The 20,311-nt window shown below is 36.3% G+C and overlaps 1 protein-coding gene across 15 annotated transcripts in view; it reads right to left on the bottom strand.

Moving 5' to 3' along the window:
• TRIP12 (thyroid hormone receptor interactor 12) overlaps window positions 1-20,311 on the bottom strand; it is a 149,489-nt gene that overhangs the window by 27,075 nt on the left and 102,103 nt on the right. For 5 of the 15 annotated variants that reach the window (XM_082841383.1, XM_082841392.1, XM_082841379.1 and 2 more), the window contains 16 exons: window positions 19,117-19,185; window positions 18,861-19,026; window positions 16,484-16,601; window positions 16,206-16,365; window positions 14,218-14,371; window positions 12,206-12,434; window positions 11,762-11,880; window positions 9,266-9,473; window positions 6,673-6,773; window positions 6,275-6,449; window positions 4,986-5,127; window positions 3,937-4,128; window positions 2,505-2,656; window positions 852-1,024; window positions 389-462; window positions 108-307 (listed from right to left, as the gene is read on the bottom strand). In XM_082841383.1, the coding sequence (XP_082697509.1) occupies window positions 108-307; window positions 389-462; window positions 852-1,024; window positions 2,505-2,656; window positions 3,937-4,128; window positions 4,986-5,127; window positions 6,275-6,449; window positions 6,673-6,773; window positions 9,266-9,473; window positions 11,762-11,880; window positions 12,206-12,434; window positions 14,218-14,371; window positions 16,206-16,365; window positions 16,484-16,601; window positions 18,861-19,026; window positions 19,117-19,185 (2,432 nt within the window). The remainder of the gene's footprint in view (window positions 1-107; window positions 308-388; window positions 463-851; window positions 1,025-2,504; window positions 2,657-3,936; window positions 4,129-4,985; window positions 5,128-6,274; window positions 6,450-6,672; window positions 6,774-9,265; window positions 9,474-11,761; window positions 11,881-12,205; window positions 12,435-14,217; window positions 14,372-16,205; window positions 16,366-16,483; window positions 16,602-18,860; window positions 19,027-19,116; window positions 19,186-20,311) is intronic. The other 10 variants (XM_082841393.1, XM_082841389.1, XM_082841382.1 and 7 more) reach the window with 6 other exon arrangements.

Consider the following 20,311-nt stretch of genomic DNA (forward strand, 5'->3'; position numbering starts at 1 on the left):
TAGAGTCCCCTCTCTCCTTATGCAAGCCAGCCAGTAACAGGAATTCCAAAACACACAAACAGTATCAATGTTGATGAAAAACCAAACAAAATCATTTTCAGACTTGCCATATTGTATGAGTTTTCGTCCAAATACCAGCTCTTCCTAGAGGATTGCTCTCATCATCCGTGGACTCCCGTTCATCTTCGGCCTGTATACTGAACTGCCGTACTGCCTGATACACAGTCATGTTATACGGCAGCAAATGTTCTCCGATGTAAAACTGTAGCCTGTGTCGTACATTTCCTGAATTTAAGAATTGAGCAGCCTAAATAAAGCAAAACAAAAGCCATTGAAGCTACAGGCCCTGAACTTTACACATTAAAACTTGGTAAGAACAGCACCTTACCAGAGACTCGTCTATTTCCTCATCAGAGCCATCATCGTCACTGTCTTCATCATCTTCTCTTACTCTTCCATACCCTAAGGACCCAAGAAGTCTGTTAAACTCCTAGCAATTTCATGTGGCAAAGAAAAGCCTATATATACTGGTTAAACTAACATATTCCTAGAAAAACATGTATATTACATTTTGATCTACAAAGCAGAAAGATTAAGAAAACTGTCAGATACAAAATGTGATTTCTATTACATTCCACCAGGATAAAGTAACTCATCACCCAATCAACCAAGTAAGCAGTCAATCCCTACAAAATTTCTACATACTACATATAAAATAAATGATGAGTACAGAAGTTCCTGATGCTAGGTTTTGACAGAAGCAGCAATAGGGAAATAATTTATATATCCCTTAATATTAATTTCATCCCAAATGTACACATAAACACACAATATACATGTACAGAAAGTACCTCTAACTACAAGGTATCTCTCGATTGCTTGCACCAAAGCCAGAGGGTCAATCTTGACAGGTCCACCCTTCCACTGCTTCACATTTGCACAGTCTGGATGTCTTTGTAACTGGCATTTTAACTGATGTGTATTGAAAAATTTTAAAGCCTGTGATCCTCTGTTGAGAGAAAAGCTCAAGATAATTTATGAAAAAAAAGTTATTCTATTATTTTCAAAACCAACATACACTAACTAAAATAAAAGCAAGATAATACAAACTCTGCATTTTTCTTGAGACACAAAGTAGCACTTACCAGTTATGTATATAGTAAAGCCAGCAATTCCAAGTTATTGGAAAAAACTTTTTATGATAAAATAAGAAATAAAAGAGGATGTGTACGCATGCATATGAAAACGTTAAATCAACCTTCCATCTCTGTCCCACCATGAATCTATGTAAGCGGAAATACCTCACGATCAAGATTTAATTATTTCCGCAGGATAAAAATTCCTGAACCATTCGGGCATGCTCACTTCTGCAATATTTTGCCATTGCCTACTAAATCCTATTTATTTAAAAACAAACAACAAACCCTCTCATTTTTGCTTTCAAAGATTTCAGCTACAAAATTACTTTAAAAACTAACCTTTAAATTTTACTTTGCTATAGTCTTTTGAGTGAAGCAGTTTAATAGCTATTCCAGTCTAGACCTGGTAATGATATTCAACTGCTCATTTCTGAAAAGGTCTGGCAAGAGTAAGACGAGTTTAAAATGCAGTTATCTACAAGGTTCCATAACGCATGCAAACAGGGGTGTGGGAAAGAATATTCCATTATATTGGTATATACATATGTAAACAGACATATTTTACACAAATTTAGATAAAAATGTAAAACACTATGGTTTTCTCAAATATATTTGAAAGTGTCCCTTTATTTCATAAAAATCTTCCAGGACAGTTTAATAATCAAAATTAAATACCACTCTCTACATTAAATTTCAAAGCAGAAAAAAATCTAGTCCACACTGATCACTTCATTATTCAATAATGCATACTGTTTTAATTCAGTCAGAATTTTAAATATCTTTAAAACACACCAGACTGTGTTTTTTAAACCCAAACTACTTTTTAAAATTTTCTAGGCAACCAGTCATAATATTCCAGGAAGCACGTAACATTCCGTAAGAGCACAACAATGAACTTAATGAATTCTTTCTGCAGCACTTCATGAGTCCTGTAAAACTACTTTATTATGGAAAAAAAATAAACTTATTTGTTAAAGCCCATCAAAATGCAAAGTTTTTGCAAAACCACTTATAATGAAATCACATTATTGCACACAAAGTAAACATTTTATTATCCATATCTAAAAACTTCTTGGAGAAAAGCTTTATATATTAAAGTACATCAATTTAAGGAAAACTAAGCCTATTACAACTTTCCAGCACAAGTTGGTTTTATATTTTCAAAACATCATGTTTAAGATACGGGGTATGACTTTATGGATAAAAATTATTTGATTCACACTTTAGAATATTTAATTTCTGCGGTCCTTATAGATGAATGTTCTTTGAGCAGACCAAGACGTCACTAGACCTCTTGCCACCTTACCTCAACAAAATAAAGCATAAAGTCCAATGGCAAGGGCACACCTAGGCAATGATCCTTACCTGCCTCCTGTGCCATTTCCACTCGGAAAGTCATGCACTTTGACTGGAAACTGTTCCATCTGGCTGAGGCAGTTGTTCATCTTGTGAACTAATGCCAACAAAGGTGCATTACCCACTGGTTCTACTCTTCCAATGGGCTCCTCTCCAGGAAGCTGAAGTTATAAATAAACCAATAGGTTAAGCAAGGCCTCATGAAAATGGAATGCTCAACAAGAAAATTTAATAGGCAGTTTTACAAGATCTAATCTACTGAACCTTTTTTGATGGATTTGGTTAGAACACTTTCCAAAGAAATTATTTCAATAAAGACATTCTTTCTGTACAGGCCCACAATCCCATATTCACAATTCCTAAGTCCAAAAGGCTTGAAAACACAACTCATTTAGTGGCAAAACCTGACTCAGACAGACACAAGGCCATTTGGAGTCTTTATTCAACCTTTATTTAGTAGGAATAGTCCTATGTTTTGCTGCAAAAATATTTAATGTGTACAAAGTACTGTTCAGAATCCACTGGGGATATATCAGGTAATACATGCTGTATATACTGTATGGTAGAACTCGTGAAACCCATCCAGCCCCAAGGAGTTTCAGATAAGAGATTACAGACCTGCCCATAATTTTAAGCATGGTATAAAACTATATCCAATATTGCTACACATCTAATGATTCTCAAATAAACATCAATTCTGCTTTAGGTAGCTGCACAAGTTAAAATAATATAAGCAATGCCTGCAAACACTGAAAAGACATGGTGACACAGTTTCACACAGGAGACTTGTCCTTAGCCCTATTACACAGCTGAACCAGAGAATCTTCCCTAGGGATGCCTTCTCTTAAGCCATATGAACAAGCAGAGTGATGTTGAGTCAACAGTGTTCAGGTTACTCTCTTGCTCTCACTCACTGAGGGTGAAGGAACTGAAGCTGCTCTGTGGCTTCTGGTCTCATAATCCACATTATAAATGGTGATTAAGTACTCTTCAATGCAATTGTTAGTTCTGTGTTTTACATACAAAATAGAAATGTATATGTGTCTACTCTATCTTATGTCTATAGCTACACTATGTCTACTGTATTTCCCTTAAAAAAATATACTGCAAACTGCAATATGTTTAAAAACAGATATTGAGAATAAAATACATTCACAAGTGAGAGACTACTATTAATGGCTTGCCTGACAGAAAAACAAAGACTCAAGGTTCATCAACCACAGAACAGGCCCTTGCTTCAAGTCACCATTTCGTTGTTTTATTATTTACCTGATGTATAAAAGACTAATGAATCCAACTGTGTATAATAAGCAAGCTAAACACTTTACCTCAATATCTTGACCAAAAACTACTCGAAATTACTACTGGGATGAAAATATACACACTAGTGAACAATGACGCTTAAAGTAAGACACACAGGCATTATTATTAGATAACTTACCGGAGAAGAAAAAAATACATGAAGGAATCTCTTTAGTCTGATCTCTCTGCTCACAGCATCCTTTTCGCTTTTAGATGTCAAATAAAGCAATAGCTGCTTCACAAATCCACTATGTTGGATTTCAAATGATGAAACATCTGACTCTGAGACTATGCTACGGATTTCTACAAGGCACTCAGCTCCACCATCCACCTGAGAGAGTTGAAAACAATATTTACTGATTTAGACAGCCTTTACTAAATGCACAATTCACATTTCCCCAAAAGCAACTGGATACTTTCTTAACACCTTTAAAAAAGAAGGCAGGGGCAGGTGGTGCATTCTTGGTAGAGCTTTGAAAAATAACACCTTACCTACACACACATTCACAAAATGTTACTACTTCATGACAAAAAACCAGTATCCATACTAACATTAAAAAAAACCAAAAACCTTCATATTCAACCAATGGAATTGTGTTAAAAAATAAAAAAAAGACAAAGGATGAGAATACAAATTGAGGAATGGAGCTACAATACCAAAATGAAAAGAGATATAACAAGAGTTCAAGGTATGGCTTTACATTAGTACATTTAAAGTATGAATGAAACAGACAACTTCTTGGAAAACATGTACTACGCATATTGCTCAAAGTATATCAAAAATGCAAACAGAGTCAAATGAAACACAAAAGGCTTAGTTATTACATCTCTGTCCTCTCTGAGTACTCTCAGGCCACAGGTAAAGAGGGGTTAAGGAAGGTCTTCTCAATGCTAACACCTGTAGCTGAAGAGGACTGAGAGAAGAGATGTGCTTGAGGGACATTTCTAAAGTCTCTTCGTTTGTCAAGAAATAAGGGAGGTGAAGGAAAGAAAGTCAAAGACCAGATGTCTAGCCCATCTAATGATAAAATGATGCACGAAAAGTCAAGGGACAAGTTAAAGAAATGTCAGCAGCAAAGGTACATGTCTGGCTAAAAAGCTAGAGAGTCACCAAGGAAAAGAAGAGCAGGACGGAAGAGACGCCGGAAGAGACAGAAGTGAACCAGCCAGATGCACCAGTCACGGTACCTGGAGGTTGAGTTGTTCGGTTGCAGCACAAAGTCTCTGAAGGACATTCAATGCAGGGTTGCTTCCATCCATGTTCTCAGAACTGAAATAACGCTCTACAAATTTATGCGCCTGCTCTTTAATCCAACCTTTGATTTTTTCTCTGCCAGAAGGAAAAAGATATTAAAGTCTCAGTGTACACAGAAAGGATTTCAATTATAACTTCTGGTCAAAGGCAAATAGTTGCTACATTTAAAATCCTTTTTGGCCTATGCTTATAGACTAGTAAATTCAGATTCCACATTAACCCAATTAAGTTTCAGTTTGAAAGTGGGCTAAGATATACCTAGAGAAATGCACAGGTACTTAAAATACATTTCAGGTCATTACATGAAGACCAAAGAAACAGTTCTAACTTCTAGGGACTCTACAACCTAAGAGTTTCCTGAGTGTTCACCTGAAAGCAATTTTACATGACTGTTCTCTAAGGTACAGACATATCTGCACTGTCCTTTATTTATGTTCCCTGGAGAGCTGAAGTAAAGAACTATAGAAAAGAAACATCCACCTATTAGGTGCACAATTAGCTATGACAGCTGAGACCTCGCTGTTTAAATTACAAATTCTGATGGCTTCAGAAATCTATTTGCTTAATTATTTTTATTAACTGAAGTTCAGAACCACCAACCAACCAAAGCAATCAACCAAACAAAAAGAACTTCCTTGTTTTCCCAATGGAATTTGATTTTTTTAAATGTCTTATTTGCAGAAGCAGCACTCCTTGCTGGTATGTTACACCCAGAGCCAAAAGACAAAACAATCCATAGGATTTTAAAGAAATAATTTTTTAATGCCATAAACTGGTGTGAAATCGTTGAGCTGACAGAATTCTAAGTTTCTAAAAAAGGGCTCTGCTCTAAGAGCCTTACCTTCCATTGTAAAGGGTAGAGGAGGGTTATCATAAAAGAGCACGCACGTATGTGTACAAAAAATACGTCCGCTTTCTTTTTCTAGAACAGAACTACGGGACAGGTTCGATGGGAAACCTATTTGTTTGGCTCTGAACATACACAACTCCCAAGTAGACATGTTGAAAGGAATTTTAAAATGTGAGACTGGAATGCAGGACAAAGCCAGACACAGGGTTCAAGAATTGAGAATCGGCTCCATCCTTGAGCTATGCCACCACCTCTGAGCATAAATTAAAGATCTGTGTCCATGTTTCATCTCCATATAATAAATATGCTGACCGAAAAATGTGAAGTTTTTCTGACCTGAGAACAGAGGTGACACAGAACCCCCCACCTTACCTGTTATTGGATATGGTGTCCTTTGAGGCGGCCCTGGCAAGACCACTAACTCCCGCAGCTCGGGCCGGTTCAATGTTGTTGCTGTGAGACTGTGCGCTTAACCTTCCCCACGTTTTCGGATTCAAGCTTGCCAGGAAAGAAGATTTAGGTGACTGAGTAGTGGTGGGACTTTTAGCTATGAAAAGAGAATGACGATTAAATCATTTCAGTGCAATCGATGAAAACCAACTGAAATTTAAGATTCCCACTCTTAATAAATTAGCTAAAAGAACTAACAACACTGGGAATTCAGGAAACTCAGGCATGCTTCAAAGCTATCAGCAATTTTAATGAAGTATGTATCCTTAACTGCTACCACCATTCCCTTTACTGCCTCATAGTTTCATCACAAAAATTACCTTGATTGTCTACTTTGTCATCATCTCTTGGAGGTGAATACTTTGGCCTTCTTGATCCTCGTTTTGGCAGTCGTTTTCTCTTTAGAACATCACTTAATCGACTGTCACATGGGAAAACATGGGATAAGTTTAGCACTTACCATGATTTAGTATCATCACTCATTTAAAAGCAAGCTAAAATGGCAGAATATTGTTATAACAGGGTATTTTTCATTTAGTGATTATTTAATGCCAACTCTGCACCAATGTTCTAGAAGTGTACAAGACACAGAAAATGATTAGTTCAGAAAATAGCTAGCTATTTGACTATACTGAACTACTAAAAAGAAAACCAGGGACTTCCCTGGTGGTGCAGTGGTTAAGAATCCACCTGCCAATGCAGGGGACACGGGTTTGAGCCCTAGTCCGGGAAGATCCCACATGCTGTGGAGCAACTAAGCCCGTGAGCCACAACTACTGAAGCCCGCGCGCCTAGAGCCCGAGCTCTGCAACAAGAGAAGCCACCGCAACGAGAAGCCCACGTGCCACACTGAAGAGTAGCCCCCGCTCGCCGCAACTAGAGAAAGCCGGCGCACAGCAACGAAGACCCAATGCTACCAAATATAAAGAAATAAAGAAATTAATTAATTTAAAAAAAGAAAACCAAATAGAATATCTCATTAATCCTGTGTTAAACTCCAATATTAAATGCAGTACATACATAAAGCACAGGAAACAAATATGCAATGCATAAACTAGAAAAAGAATATGTTAAATTTGGGTACCTTATTTCTTCCCTAACCTAAATGACAATAAGAAAAATATACATAGCATTGACTGTTAATATTATCAAAATACTTTCCAATACTACCCAAAGGAATTTCATGGTGTGTAATGGCAATAACATCCTGAATGAATGCATTTATAAGTACTTTTTTAAAAAATTCAAAATTATCTGTAAACAAATGTGGCAAGTGATAGTCTGAGTAGCCTATTTTGAATTAGAATATATGAAGCAGAACGTATGTAGCCTTTGCGTACTATTTTCACTATCTTTAACACCACTAGAAATAGTTTAAAATATCATCCTTCAAATAACAAAGCTACATAAAGTGGGGAAGAAGAAAAAAAGTTCTAGTTCAGTTGGTCTATGACCCAAGTAAGAAAAAGTTTGAAAAAAATATTTAAAGTCTTCCAACACCTGACATGTCTCCTGAAAACACTTAATAGTGTGATCAATATACCTGACGATCAGGACAAGTGAACTTTCAAGGAATAAACTTAAAGTTAAACAATTCCACCTTTACTAATTTATATAAACTTTTCATTTAAAACCATATTAGAAGAGAAAGGAATCACTTAAAACTCTGAAAGTATTTTAAGAAAAAGGTCCTTTCCTCTTTCTTTAAGAGTATCAACTGTCAGAACCTATAATCATATAGGTTCTTTGCACTGCATATTTGTCTCATATATTTTACGTATGTAGCTCAGAAATACGGCATTTGTCTGAGCTGCATCGTATTTTACCAAGTGCCTGTGCTATAATATAGTATTGGGCTGGCCAAAAAAGTCAGATCGGATTTTTCTGTAACATCTGCAATGACTTAAGGTTACTGCAGCAGCTGGGGGAGGGAGCGGGGCTCGGGAGGAAGTAGAGAGGCAGGCAAGGCTGGGAGGGAAAATGGCAAGACAATCCAACTTGAAAACAGTGAAGGTGGAGGGTCTCTGGCATTCTCAAACTCCTTGGACTGTGCCCACTACATGGTACCACTTAAACCCAGCAGCTTCCTAAAATTAACAGTGGCTGTGCCAGAAGTCACAGAACTGCCAAATTCATACTTAAACCAGGCTGGACAACTGCCACCAAGGGGCACCAAAAGCAGCTGGGGTTCGGAGTGGGCTAGCTTCACAGGACAATGCTACCTTGCAGCTTGTAAGATTAAATGTTTGGACCCCACTTATTAAGTATAATGTTTTACCAAGATCTACTTTTCAGCTTACATCAAAGAAACAGAAACACTTTTAGAGTGTGACTTGTTTCAACACGAGGGTTTGGTAATGTTCTCAGCAGCACAGTACAACAAAGGAATTAAAAAAGAGGTGGAAGCAGAGAACTTAGAACTCTCATTTGCCTTTATTAACAGCAAAAGTTCCCATATGCCAGTTAAAGATAAATGGGAAATCGGGATCTTTTTTCCTTTACAGTCTAAAAATTCCGATTTTTAATATTTTTCACTATATTAAATATCTGGATTTCTTAAAGCTGGTATGTATGCTGCAATATAGTAAATAATCGCAAGATTACGAAATCAGAAATGAGAGCTCAAATCCCGCATCTGTAAAATAAGTACATGACACTATACCAGTCACTTAGCTTCTCTGAGCCTTAGTTCCCTTGTATGGAAACACCATGTATCTCTTGTGGTTCCTAAACATGGCTCAATACAACAGGTTTCTTCCCATTCCCCTTAAATATCTAACACAATATACATGGAAAAATAGAAAACGTACACTCTCCATAATATTTTACCGTTTACTTCTCTGTGTGAGTCTCAGGTACCAGGGCAGAGTTAAAGGCAAAGAGCACAAAAATCACTGCAAAACTCTGACTTACCCTTGAGGGCTCAGGTCTAAGGAATCATCTCTGCTGTGCTGCAAGCTGGGGGATCCCAAGTCAGCTGAGGCGTTAGTGGCAGCCGTGGCTGTTCCGCTGCTGACAGACGTCGTGGACCCCAAGGATCCTGACCCATTCGTACATGCCTTTGGTGGACTTGTCAACAATGATTCCGATTCTGCTAAGTGTTTTACTTGATGCATTACACCTTTACAGAGCAGAGATTAAAGAGAGTACGTGTTAATCAGGACCACCTCCCCGCCATTATAAGATCCCTAAACGCTAACACGGATTCACAAGGAATGAATACAAAGTACCCGGCAAATAGGAAAATAACTTTAGGTGCCAGAGTCTTCAACTTGACTCCAAAGAAAAGTAGTAGGCAAATTCAAAATTAAAGAAAAGATATTATACTGTCTGCCAATACTCAAAACCCGAATGTAGGATACGTAATGGGGTCACATGTAAATTCCTACTGGAAATAAAATACCCTTTATAAAAACAATAAGCAATTACAGAAATGCAGTGCACCTGTGGCTTGATAGCCAGAAGGAAGAAAAAGACCTACAGTCATTAACTTCAAATACTACAATGAGATAAGATCACAGTAACACTACTGCCAAAAAAAGAGAACACCAGCTATTGAAGGATGGTGATTTTCACATCCTTGGAGGTGTATGAGGAGAAATGAACAGTAACTTATAAGGCAGGGTTTATATTTGAGGTTGGATTGTGGCAAGATGTACATGAGAGGAGGGGGGAATATAAAAGTGTGTGTCTGAATATCGGTGTGTAAAACTATATGCAAATCTGTGTGTCTGAATGTAGGTGAGTGCATGTTCACACAATCACATTTTTCTGGGGAAGAGTTCAGAGCTTTCCATCAGATTCTTTTTATTTAAAAAAAAAGTCTGAATGAATTCAAACTTCAGGCATTCGTTCCATAAGTCTTATTTGCAGCAATCATATGCCAGACTGTGTGCTAGGGACTAAGGATATGGCCATGGCTAAGAAAAATGGATTCAGGGCACTTATTAACTAATGAGAAAGATACATTTAACAAGAAACTACAAATAAAGAGTGAACTGCTTATGAAAAAGAAAATACAGTGCTGTTGGAGCATACAATCGGGAGATGTAACAATCTAGAAGGCAGGCTAGATCTTTAGGAGTAAGTGACATTTAAGTGGAACCTGAAAGAACAGTGAGACAAGCCAGATGCAAAGGGGTAGAACCAATCTACATTCCTCCGTAAACTTCATAATGTAAATGCTATATAAATATTTGGGGGCGGGAAATTCAACCTGACGGCATAGTTGATTCTACCAAAGTTTTTAAAAAAATCATTGAGAAAAAAGACCGATTCTGATATGCTTCCAAATCAGAAAGCAACTAAAAGCAAACAACAACAAAAACAGAAAACCAAAAACAAAATACAGAATGCAAAATACAAGATAATCTAAGGCTAAAAATAAGAATACATACCAGGCATTTATGTGAGCATAGAAAACCTGATTTGTTAACCATAGTTATTATCTCTGGGAAATGGAGAGAGTTTGCCTTCTATTTCACATAAATGTGTAGTGCTGGATTTTTTTTGAAAACTCACTGCTATTTGAACAGAGCTAATAAGAAACAGTGAAAACTTCTTCCCATTTGATTCAATACTATTACACTAACATGTCTGTTACATTCTCAAGATGTAAAGAGAGATGAATCCAGCATAAGAAAAGGTGATCAAAAGAATGGAAAACAGATCATATGCATAAAGAACCAGGATTGTTTCTAAGATTGAAGATAAAGTGTTACGTGAGGGGAAAACACCATCATTTTCTGCATCCTCACAAGACCAAAGTAACCTAATAGACCAAAAAGACCCATAAAGAGATTTCTGTTGACGAGAAGGAACTTTTGTTATCTTGGCAGGTTTAAAAAGAATAAAACACCCAAATGAGTGATACAGTTTCATCTTTGAGGTCTTCAAGAAAAGAATGGAAAAGTATCATGTCCCCTAGGCTGATTTCGACATTGAAATTCCTCAAATTAGAGGACTACACCAATTGCATTCTGAAGATTATTCCAAGCCTTGAAATATTCCATTATCTACATAGTTGAAGTAAAAAAATAATCCCTTTCACAGCTGTTCTGATCTACTAACAGGATTCCTTGGGAAAGTGACCTCTGACTTTTTCAAAAAATTTTTATGGGCAACTATATGTTATCAGCATAAAAAGAAAAGTCAATGATTGCTTCTGGGCCATAAACACTCAAATCATTGAAACTTACTAAGTGTTCATCAACAGACAGTGAATCTCACACAATCTATAACAAAAGATTTATAAAAGATGCTCTATATGTATTAAAGCTGTAAGCATGCAAATATCTTACATAAAAATAACAGTTTAATTTTTTTTCTATAGAGTATAACTATACTTCTACTGAAATAATGTTTAGACTAAAAGATTAACCATGAATTAACTATCATGAACGGCATTACCTTCTCTTCTGAAATAAACACTAAAAATATCAGGTAACTTCTGCATTAAGATCTCTGCCATCTGAAGTGCTCCAACTACTATCTTCAGGTCTTGGCTTGATAGCATGGAAGCAATATGACTAAAAAAAGAAAGCATTTGTATATAAAACATTTGTCTGAATTTGATAATTACTGCTGGCCATCCTACTTTAAATTTGAGAGCAAAATATTTTAAGTGTCAAACCAATCCACCAGAACAAGAATTTTTCTTAAATGCTCAACTTCTGCATTTAATTTATTCTTTATCAAAGGTGTTTGTGAATACAGAAAGACAACGAAGGGCTCAAAATATTCCAAATAAACTGTTTTGTGCATATTTTTTCTGTACTATTTCTTTAAAGATTTCTGAAGTTACTTGCAGAGACTTGGATTTCTAAAGCGTTTTCACCACTTTCATGAACACACCTTGAAACAGCATGATTTTTCAGGACATCCTTTAGAAGTTCGGCATCCGCGAAATAAATTATCCTAAGAATTGCTCTAAGGCACTTATGTCTGACCGCAGGTCCTGCTGAGGAACTATACACTTCATAAAGAACACCAAATAATGTCTTAATAAAAGACTTAGCCAGTTCCGGATCCTCTTTCATAAGCTGTGCTCGAGCATCATCCTTCTTTAACTCTGAATATCCACCTGTAATAAAAAAAAAAGTATAATCCTAAAGCTACAGACTTCAGAAACACAATAAAGTAAATAACATAAAGCATTCAAGCTGATGTAATTATCTGAAATGCTACAAAAACTTTTTGGTTATAAAGCAAATTAACTTATCTAATGCAATCAACTGAGGTCTATAAATGGCATTAAGACAAATTTTAGCCAGCTACAAAACCACCGGCCATTCTGGCCAGCTGAAAAGCACGAGGCACCACTACACTGGATCTCTTACTTTTACTAATATATGTTCCACAAAATATTGGAGATGTTTCAGTATTAGCCAGTTAAACCACTAGTAAGAAATAAACAGAGCTGAAAAACTGGACAGTGAGTATGTAGCAAGAAACTGGAAAAACAAGATGACCTGTCACTTTGATTAGAGGGAATAAGGTGCAGGGGAAAGGTAACAGATGAAAAGCGCTAGAACAGGGGTTGGCAAAGTATGGTCCAAAGGCCCAATCCACCCACCACCTATTTTTGTAAATAAATTTTATCGGAACACAACCACATATATTTGTTTACATATTGTATATGGCTGTTTGGCAGCTACAAGAGCAGTGCTGAATACAGAGACTGCATGGCCTGCAAAGGTTAAAATATTTACTATCTGGTCCTTTTCAGAAACAGTATGCTGACCCTTGCACGCTAGCCTAGACCTGCAAAAGCAATGAACTAAATCCCTCAGGAAAGGAACAAATGACAGAAACCTGAAAAGAAAAAAAAAAATCACAATCACCTATTCTTCATTAATTAAGAGAATTTTGGTGGGAAAGTATAAAATAAAAGGTTGGAAAGAACTAATATGATGGGGTGTGAGTGGATCCAAAGGTAAAACAGGGATAAAAGGATCGGATTTAAAAAGTGCATGGGCTGCAGGGAACAAACTGGCGGTTGCCAAAGGGGAGGGGGTGAGGGGAGAAAAGAAGTAAGTGAGGGAGATTAACGGGAACAAACTTCCAGGTGCAGAATAAAGGAGGCATGAGTAAGAAATGTACAGCATGGAGAATACAGTCACTTACTGTTGTATATACCACCTTTGGTGACAGATAGTAAGTATCTATCATGGCGATCATGTGAAATGTATAGAAGTATTGAATCACTATGTTGTGTAACAGGAGCTAACATAGTGTTGTAAGTTCATTATACTTCAAAACCAAACTCAAAGAGATCTGATTTGTGGTTACTGGGGCGGGGGGGGGGGGGGGGGAGGACTGGATGAATGCAGTCAAAAGGTATAAGCTTTTCCAGTTGTAAGGTAAATTAGTACTAGGGATGTAACGTACATGACAAATGTAGTTAACACTGCTGATGTTATATATGAACGTTAAGAGTTTCTTACCACACCCAAATTTTTTTTTCTATTTCTTTAATTTCTATCTATGAGAAACTGGATGTTCACTCAACTTATGTGATAATCATTTCATGACGTAAGTCAAGCCATTATGCTGTACACCTTAAACTTACACAGTGCTGTGTGTCAATTATATCTCAATAACACTGGAAGGCGGTGGTGGGGAAAGGGATGCACAGGACAATTCTGACTAGAGTCCAGGACACTGCAAATCACAGAAGTAGGAAAATCTTGGGGAAGATGCCAGTTAATATTGGCTCATTTGCCGATTAAAGCAACAACAAAAAATTAATTACTACTATGCAACTGTCTTAAGTTTAATAACAACACTCCATAAAACAATTATTTGTTATTGCAAATACTACTCACAGACAATACAGTACTACTTTTAACTCAAAAGATACTTACTACTGTTAGTATTGGCTAAGGGGTTAGGTTTTCTCTGAATGGCACGTGCTGTTCCCGTGTCCTCATTGATTTGCTGCATAGAATTAAAATCAATAGTATAAACTCGTCCCAGAGTGGACAAGCTTATCTCATCCTCACCGACCTGATGGGCTGCCTGAGAGCAAAGAGAGAGAAACCTTGAATATAAACATGGAGAAATTTATCAACTTAAGACACAGTGGGAACCCTCAATAAATGCTAACTTACATATTTGTTTCATCAGGTTTTAGATGGTGAAGTAACTGAATATACAAGTTTTAATAGTGTGGATGTGACAAAACTCATTCACTCAACAAACCGTTTTTAATTAAACACAAATATATATTACAGGACCTATCAGGTCCCCTGAGACAAATACAGGTAAAATCCTGATGAAGGATCCAGTCATGTAGAATCACTGACATGAAGACGACACTATTTATGTTAAAAAGGCCTTGAAGACATTGCTGACAGAAAAAAAATTGTTATCCATAAATCTTAGTATCTAATTCTTAGGTTAAAATGTTATTTACAGCATGGATTCCTAGCAGCCCATCAAAATCCTCCTTTAAACAAAATGATCCTATAAAATTATCCTTCGGAAACAAAAAAGACTTTACATTTAAATGATGCCCTAAGATTGAAAGGGACACAACTGGAACTAAAGAAAGTAATCCCCAGGGGTGGCAAGTATTACAAAGTATGTATCTCAAATGAGATAATATGATTAACACTGTTTGCTTGATTTTAGACAGCCTAAAGAAGTGATAAAATATTCATTCTTATGGAATTCCTTGGTTGAATGGAAGACAGGACTCTTAGGAAATATAAGACAGTTAACTAACAGTGAAAATACCATTATCGGGAAAATGCTAAAAAGAAGAATGCTCAGCGTTAGAGACCACGACCTACTTATAAACTAAGGCTAACAATGCACAAAGACCAGTCGCCTTTAACTTCCTCATAACGTAACAGCTAGCTCTGAATTTAGATATTTTCATAAGATCTTCCAATCTTGTAACATGTTTTTCACAAACTCATTTTTAGAAACTAACTAGGGGAAAGGACCTTAAAGAAAAAAAAGGCTATTTAAGTGTCATGTCCTAAAAAATTCTAATAACACAGGTTGAAATTAGAAATTATATTAATACTTAAAGTAACTTATATATGAAAACATTAGTAAATGATGCTTGACATCTCAGATAATGCAGTGACCCAACACTTCCTAAACTAGGGCAAATATTTTCCTAACCTGAGAAATTTTTGAAATATTTCTGTGCAAACTTAATATGAAGAAGTATGGAAAAAAGAATAAAATTACACATAAAAACCTTCACAGAAAAATCACGAAATATTTTAGTGTGCTTCTTTCCTTTGCCATTATTCTTCTTTTCTTTTGCAGAGTTCCCAAGAGTCAGTCACATAATTTTTTTGAACATTTTGTTTTCATTTATAGCATATTGTATTTTAAGTCATTAAAATCTATCCCATTACGGTCTGGATTATATACAAACCTACGTATATTTCACAATTTACTTAATCATTCATCTAAAGCTATATATTTAGATTGTTTCCATATTTTTGCTCTTTAAAAATACTGAGAAGCAGCTACTTGTATGTAATCTTTGCTTTTGAGAGATTTCTTCTGGATAGGAGATAGAAGGGACTTTTAGAAACACGTAGCCTAACTCCCTCTCATGTTTCCTTTCAGAAATGAGGAAACTATGGAACAAAGATCTTAAATTACTTGCTCCAAGTCAATCAGGTAGTGAGCAGCAGAAGCAGGACTAGAACACCATGTTTTCTGACCTGAACAGAAATGAGGACCTTGTTCTCAGGAGACAAAATGAGAAAATCTTGAGTTAATTCAACATTGAGCACATTTAAGTACACAAGTCCACCTCCCCACTCCAGCCCTACACCCACTCTCCACCAAAATAAGACATATTTAAACGGTACGATGAAACTACTACCTCAATGATCCGGCTGTCAATCCTGTTATAGGGATGCCATAGGCCCCGGTCATCACGCCACTGCCATATCGCACCATCTGTGTTCTGTGCATTTCCCTTCTTCAGCATGGTATCAACTGCAAAAATGCCTTCTTTTGGTAAACATGGCATAAGTTCACTGAAAACGAAAGGTGCAATTATTTTAATAAGTAGCTTCCTGAGCTGTCAGTAAATACCAGGTTTCTAAAGTAAAATACCCTCATATAAACCACAGTTATTACTGGCCCAATCTTTACCAGATCAGAGATGTCAGTTCATACAGTTCTTGAGGACTTCGTGGAACAAGATCAATCTGTTCCTGACAACTTCCATTGGAGGCACCACACAGGAGAAAGTGAAGAGTTTCTGCAATGTCTGTAAAACCAACAACAAAAAGCAAAACCCTATGAAACTACCTATACTGCCATATTTAAAAGGCAATCATTGCCTAGGGGGGAAACAATTAGAAATATTTTCTTGTACAGCTATATACCACAGAAATTAAAGTGAAAAATCCAAATGAGTTGTCATTAAAACCTTAAAAAAATTATGAAGATTTAAACAAATTCTTTCTGAGGACTTAAAGTTTGAGTCCTAACCTTCCAGCAAGACACCTAATCACAAATCCACTGCAGAGACTTCAGGGATCTTGTATTACTTTCCTTGACGAGCTTTGCAAAAAAGTGTACTAAACATATTTTATCCTCGACTCAAGTGTATTTGTATATTTGTCTTCAATTCAAATATACTGAAAACATGTGACCAACAGAACAAAACACAGCAGTTAAAAGCATCTGAAATTACCATATTGTGATCAGGAAAACCTTTACCTTAAATGACAGTAAGCATGCCAACTAAATTTAAAGATCATTAAAATATCCTCTACCACAAGCTTCCATCCCCAGAAGACATCAGTTTATGGAAGAATTTGCATGAAAACTAGTTTAGTGTACTGACACTGACAGTGAGTGGAGGAAGCCCCCAGGCTCCAAAGGTTTTGGTCATTCTAACAGCTACGCCCTAAAGACAGGGCTGTGTCTCTGTTGGTATCTATAAAATACTACACATATGCAAAATATAAACATTTCATTGAAATGTTCTGCCAGTAATCAGTAAGTTCTGCTGTCAAGGAAAGTATTCACCATTAATTTGGGCAGAGAGGTGTGGATAAATCTCTGACTCACTGAAACTTCACAAACAGTGATTAAAATTTTTAAGCAGTTCTTGAAAAAGTCATTTTGCCAACTTTCTTAAGAAATATGAATAGATGGCAATGGTACATTATTAACTTCTTCTTTTTTAAAGAGATCAGAGGATGACAACAAAATGGAAAGAACCAGAGAGGTTCGCGTTACTGAAGTAGAATGATTATGCGGCAAACTTCCTAAGTATGCAGAAGAGGTGAAAACATTCATCATGCTAAAGAAAAAAATTCCAAAACGTTAAAACAAACAAAAGTCAGACAGGAATTTCCCAAACCAGGATATAGGAAAATGCTGTGCCACGCCACACGGTAACAAGAGATAATCCTGTAGGCAAACTTCAAGAAATGGGAAAATTCAAGGGGGCCCTAGGGATTTTAATAAGCAAAGTACATTATGACTACGCAAAAAAAGAGTTAAACCTTTCCCAAGCTTATCTAGGCAGGGAGGACTTTGTTCATGGCATAAGCAAAACAGTGTTCTCTGGGATACTAAGTTCAGGAAAGACTCAATGCTGTAAGAGGAATTTCTTCAATAAAGCACCTCAGCAACACTATTTTTCTACAAAATACTGTGCCATGTGCTAAAATTCATAAGTAATGCGAAATACAAAACTGAGTCCCCCCCTCCATCCGCCCCCAAAAAAGTCCTCTTATACCACTTAATATACTGTTTGAAGTGGTGGGACAAAGACTGTTTTGTCAGTGAGTGTCATCACTGACTCCCAAGGTAACGTCCTCAGAGATTAGAATTATGGACATGAAATTAACCACAATGATAGGTGCTTCATAAAAAGGTGATCAACGCTCTACCAGCAATAATCACAACATACGGATGTCTTCTGACATTAACTTGTGAAATCTAAGGTTTAAGAGAGTAATGGGCAATGGCAATAGCAGTGCGATAAAACTCGATACCCTGCACATGTAAGTTTGGGAAAGACTTAGAAATATTAAAGTAGCAAAGATCAGAGACATTCATCTGTGTAAATAAGTTCCAACACTTTGAGGGAAGAAAGCATTCTGGGATCATAAACTGCTGGAAAATCTAATATGGGAAAAAAGGACTACCTATAAGCAAAAGAGAAGCAGTTACTGGTAACATAAAACTCAGAATTCTCCTAATGAAGCATCATTACTTAATTGATACTGTACAGAAAGCAATGACTTTGGGTCTTTAGCCCTACACCAAGGGGTAAAATTTTAATATATTATATACTTTAAAAATTGTATGTAGGCAGCATTACTATATTGTCACAACACAAATTTATTACATATTAACATTTTTCTTCCTTTACTATCCAGTGCCTGTGATATTAGCCATTTCTACTTGCTTATGTTGACTTTACTTATTAACAGAAATTAAACTCACACACACACACAAACACAAGCTGTGTTTCCCGTATAAAACAGAATAATAAAATAGCACTTACTTTGCTTCATAAGTTGAACAGCTAAAGTTGGACAGTTGGAACACATCAAAGAAAACATGCGAACCACCATTATAAACATCCCAGAACTTAGAATTGGTGGAGTTACTACCAATAGTTGTTGAACATTTGTTAGCAGATCTTTGGAGGCAACCTGCTGGAGTAAATTCTTCACAAACACAAGAAAGAAAAAACTGTTACTTCGTGAGGCAGCAATTTAACAACTTCATGAAAATACCAACAAAGACTAAACGCTTACCTCCTCATGTTGAAAGTTGTCCACTAGACGTGCAAAACAAAGGCAAGTGCTTTCTACTGACTTTTTGTCCTTTTTAATAAAGGAAAATAAAGTTTGTTAATATAAAACATTTTCACTGTCGTACGTCACTCCCTTATCTTCTTCCTAACCCCAAATTCTTCAAGACTTGCTTAACTAGATATGAGCTTTGAAAATGCTGTGACCCTAATAAGCAAACAATCAGTAATGTCATGATTTCAAAGCAAAGGGAATCATACTGATAGAACCTCTCTCCTCCATTAAGAACCCAACATATAAAAAGCAAATACAAAGAAAGGGAACAACTTTTGTACTTCTATAATTTCAATACCTACACAAAAACTATAATAAAGAAAAAATAAACATCCTACCATTCTAAAAAGCCTTACAAGTAGAAGTGCTTAAAACATGCATTCACTAAAAAGTTGTAAGTAGTTAAGTATGTGTGTGAGCCAGAGATTTACTGATAATAAGAAAAACTTGATATAGATTTGCTCTATCATTATGAAAACAATCTAAATACTATTAGACTGATCTTAATGAGAAAACATTTGGAATAACTCTCATAAGAAAAGAAAGAACAATTTAATGGCATAGTTTGATAGACTTCGGTTTTTTCTAATTGATAAATGGGCTTCAGATGTAAAAGTAGGCTTAGCTGTGTAAAAATGAAAGGAATTCTGGTATTATAGAAGTCCTACACCTTCGCTGTCATGATTTAAGTCTAGAAAGAATGCTACAACAACAGGACCCATTATTTAACTTCTCTGATTCTTGGGCCATACTTCCAAAATAAGGTAAACTCACACCTAACTAGAGAACATTTCTAGCCCCCATAAAGTAAAGGTTATCTCAGCCTGCTAAGTTTTTTAAAATAAATAAAAAATGAATGGCACTACTTGTGTCTTGATCATCTTAGAAGCAAAATCCTCCAGTGATTCAATAATATTATTTTACCTATCTTATGTAAACACCTTATTTAATATAGGTATACCTCACATTTTATTGTGCTTCACTTTAGTGCACTTTGCAGATACTGCATTTTTGACAAATTGAAGGTTTGTGGAAGCCCTGCACCCACCAAGTCTGTTGGCACTATTTGTCAAACAGCACTCCCTCACTTCCTGTCTCTGTATTACATTGTGGTAATTCTCCCAACATTTTAAACCCTCTCCCC

The sequence above is a fragment of the Leucopleurus acutus genome (genome assembly GCF_964270905.1).
Source record: "Leucopleurus acutus genome assembly, chromosome: 6".
In the NCBI taxonomy this organism is placed as follows: domain Eukaryota; kingdom Metazoa; phylum Chordata; class Mammalia; order Artiodactyla; family Delphinidae; genus Leucopleurus; species Leucopleurus acutus.